Source organism: Centroberyx affinis, unplaced genomic scaffold (genome assembly GCF_046629955.1).
Source record: "Centroberyx affinis isolate AG114_WGS23_722 - 3 ecotype Tasmania unplaced genomic scaffold, CSIRO-AGI_Caff_v1 ptg000598l_1, whole genome shotgun sequence".
Classification (NCBI taxonomy): Eukaryota; Metazoa; Chordata; class Actinopteri; order Beryciformes; family Berycidae; genus Centroberyx; species Centroberyx affinis.
This window is the reverse complement of record NW_027279235.1, coordinates 221216-225000: the sequence shown is the minus strand read 5'-3', so window position 1 is coordinate 225000 and position 3785 is coordinate 221216. Positions and strand designations below refer to the sequence as shown.

The 3785-nt window shown below is 40.7% G+C and overlaps 1 protein-coding gene across 1 annotated transcript in view; it reads left to right on the top strand.

The window, feature by feature from the left end:
- The window catches only part of LOC139643414 (phospholipid transfer protein-like), a 6754-nt gene extending 4209 nt beyond the window's left edge, over positions 1-2545 (top strand). The window contains exon 5 of the mRNA XM_071518554.1: positions 1305-2545. Coding sequence (XP_071374655.1) covers positions 1305-1403 — 99 coding nt within the window. The 3' untranslated portion in view covers positions 1404-2545. The remainder of the gene's footprint in view (positions 1-1304) is intronic.
- Positions 2546-3785: the final 1240 nt, after the last annotated feature.

Below are 3785 nucleotides of genomic sequence, written 5' to 3'. Positions count from 1 at the left end.
GATCCATATTGCCACCCCCTCTCGCTCCCTCAGGTCCTCCTCCTCCCTCCACCTTTCTGTACCTTCCGCCCGTCTCACCACCATGGGGAGCAGAGCTTTCAGCCGCTCTGCTCCCCAGCTCTGGAACTCACTCCCACCTGACATCCGCTGCATTGATTCTTTGCCCCAGTTTAAATCCAGACTCAAAACTCATCTGTTTAAAACTGCATACAGTTTATAATCTTTATTTTATTTTAATGTTGTGTTCTTTGTTTGTTGGGTTATCTATTTTATTGTGTTTTTATCAATTTGTAAAGTGACCTTGAGTGTTTTGAAAGGCGCTTCAAATAAAATGTATTATTATTATTATTATTACTGTAGTATACTGTAGTGTACTGTAGTGTACTGTACTGTACTGTACTATACTGTACTGTACTATACTGTACTGTACTATACTGTACTGTACTGTACTATACTGTACTGTACTATACTGCAGTGTACTGTACTATACTGTAGTATACTGTAGTGTACTGTAGTGTACTGTACTATACTGTACTATACTGTGCTGTACTGTACTGTACTATACTGTACTGTACTGTACTGTACTGTACTATACTGTACTGTACTATACTGCAGTGTACTGTACTATACTGTAGTATACTGTACTATACTGTAGTATACCGTAGTGTACTGTAGTGTACTGTAGTGTACTGTACTGTACTGTACTGTACTGTACTGTACTATACTGTACTGTACTATACTGTAGTATACTGTACTATACTGTAGTGTACTGTACTATACTGTAGTATACCGTAGTGTACTGTAGTGTACTGTACTATACTGTACTATACTGTACTGTAGTGTACTGTACTATACTGTAGTGTACTGTACTGTACTATACTGTAGTATACTGTAGTGTACTGTACTGTACTGTAGTGTACTGTACTATACTGTAGTGTACTGTACTGTACTATACTGTAGTATACTGTAGTGTACTGTACTGTACTGTAGTGTACTGTACTATACTGTAGTATACCGTAGTGTACTGTAGTGTACTGTACTATACTGTACTGTAGTGTACTGTACTATACTGTAGTGTACTGTACTGTACTATACTGTAGTATACTGTAGTGTACTGTACTATACTGTAGTGTACTGTACTGTACTGTAGTGTACTGTACTATACTGTAGTGTACTGTACTGTAGTATACTGTAGTGTACTGTACTATACTGTAGTGTACTGTACTATACTGTAGTATGCTACGCTGTACTGCAGTACTCAGCAGTACATTATACTTCATCATACTGTGTGGTTCTGTCTGCAGGGTTACATCGTGATCGGAGCAAACCTGCAGTTCAGCCGAGGGCTGAGGGACATGATCGAGACCAGGATGAAGGAGACTGACAGCCTCAACACCGTCTGAACAGACAACTGACAGCACTGACTGAATATACAACTGACAACACTGAATATACAATTGACAACACTGACAACACTGACTGAACAGACAACTGACAACACTGACAACACCGTCTGAACAGACAACTGACAGCACTGACAACACTGACTGAATATACAACTGACAACACTGACTGAATATACAACTGACAACACTGACTGAATATACAACTGACAACACTGACTGAATATACAACTGACAACACTGACAACACTGACTGAATATACAACTGACAACACTGACTGAATATACAACTGACAACACTGAATATACAACTGACAACACTGACTGAATATACAACTGACAACACTGACTGAATATACAACTGACAACACTGACTGAATATACAACTGACAACACTGACTGAATATACAACTGACAACACTGAATATACAACTGACAACACTGACTGAATATACAACTGACAACACTGACTGAATATACAACTGACAACACTGACTGAATATACAACTGACAACACTGTCTGAACAGAAAACTGACTGCATTGATAACACTGACTGAAAATACAACTGACAACACTGAGTGACTGACTCCCTGTCTGTCACTGTACAGCAGAGCGTGGCGGCCGGTCTGTGGAGCGGCCTTCAGGCGCTGCAGCGTTAGCGTTAGCGTTAGCGTTAGGGTTAGCGTTAGCAGAGCCAGTCTGTTCTCCTGCAGCTGTAAAGACGATGATACCTCGACAACACTGTGAGGCAACATGGGCAATGTTTCCTTCAACATTGATGGAGATTGGCAACTAGGACAAAATCAACGTGCTTCCGTAGTGAGTGAAGCCCGATATCGGTCTCTTATTTAAGATCGGCTCTGCTCTGTTCCCAAGGCTGAATGCTAATGCTAACAACATGTTTTACTAGCAAACAATTCTTTGTGTTCATAAATGAAATGGTTTGTCTGCATGGTAACCATAGCCACATCACATACCTGTCTAATGCACCGTCACCGTAGCAACCAATCACACATTACTCTTGTGATTCACGTATACTGTGTGACTGTAGTTCTAGAAACATGTTCCTGTATCCTGAGATCAATTTGTTTGTATATTCTGTAGCTGGAGTTCAGCCGAGCTTCAATAAATAAACACAACTGAAACAGATTTTGACTCATTTCTACCCACAGTACTGACATATACAATAGAATCATACAGCATGTTGTCATAGTATATCATAAAATAGTATGTGGGAGTTTGTCATGGTGTAGTTAGTAAGTTTTATTATAGTACGTTATATTGTCAGTAATACATTGTTCTTGTATAGCATACCAGTGTTTTATAGTACAGTGTATCTCAGTTTAATATTATATAGCACTGATACAGCCTGCTAGTTCAGTGTCATAGCACGACATGCACAATGTGAGTTAGCCAAGTAGGACATGTTCCTGGATCAACATCCCACATTGCGGTCCTGGACCAACATTGCAATCAACCAATCACAGCCCTCTGACATCATCAGTGTGCTGCTGCTGCTCCTGTGCTTCTTTCAAAAGTCCTTTGTGCTTCTTCAGAGATAAGCCAAGTTTTCCAAATTGAAGTTAGTACAATTGAACAAAATCCTCAGTAAAACTGAACAAAATCCTTATGAGCTACTGCAGGGTTAGCGAGTTAGCATAGCATACCTAGTTAGCAAGCTAACAAGTAAGCTTGCCAATAGGCTAGAATATTAGCGAGTTAGCTTGCTAACTAGGTACACTATGCTAACAAGTAAGCTTGCCAATAGGCTAGAATATTGTTCACTGACATTAAAGAGTAAGGATAATATAATTTTACAGTTGGCTTATTGTTAATGTGGCCTGTGGAAAGAGCAAAACATGCAATGTTTTTTTCCTACTAACAAGCATGATCATCTAGCTAGCGAATACCAGATATTGCTCATATCATTTTACTCAGTGTAGGCTACTTCACTGCACATTCCAAAAACTATTGTTATAACAAGTAATGAACCAAATCAGACTAACAGAGGGAGCGCTGAGAGCAGATGAGACAGATGATCATCTCTGTCAGACCATCAGTGTTCTGTATGAAACCTGGAGGATGAACCCGGTGGACCTTTGGACCCTGATGAAATGTGGAGGATGAACCCGGTGGACCTTTGGACCCTGATGAAACCTGGAGGATGAACCCGGTGGACCTTTGGACCCTGATGAAACCTGGAGGATGAACCCGGTGGACCTTTGGACCCTGATGAAACCTGGAGGATGAACCCGGTGGACCTTTGGACCCTGATGAACAGACAGGAAGACTCCACATGTTTCCTCAACATGGCCGCCGCAGCGTCTCTTTCCGGTTTAGACAGACAACAGAAATGAAGACTTCCGAGTCCGTCCGGTTTA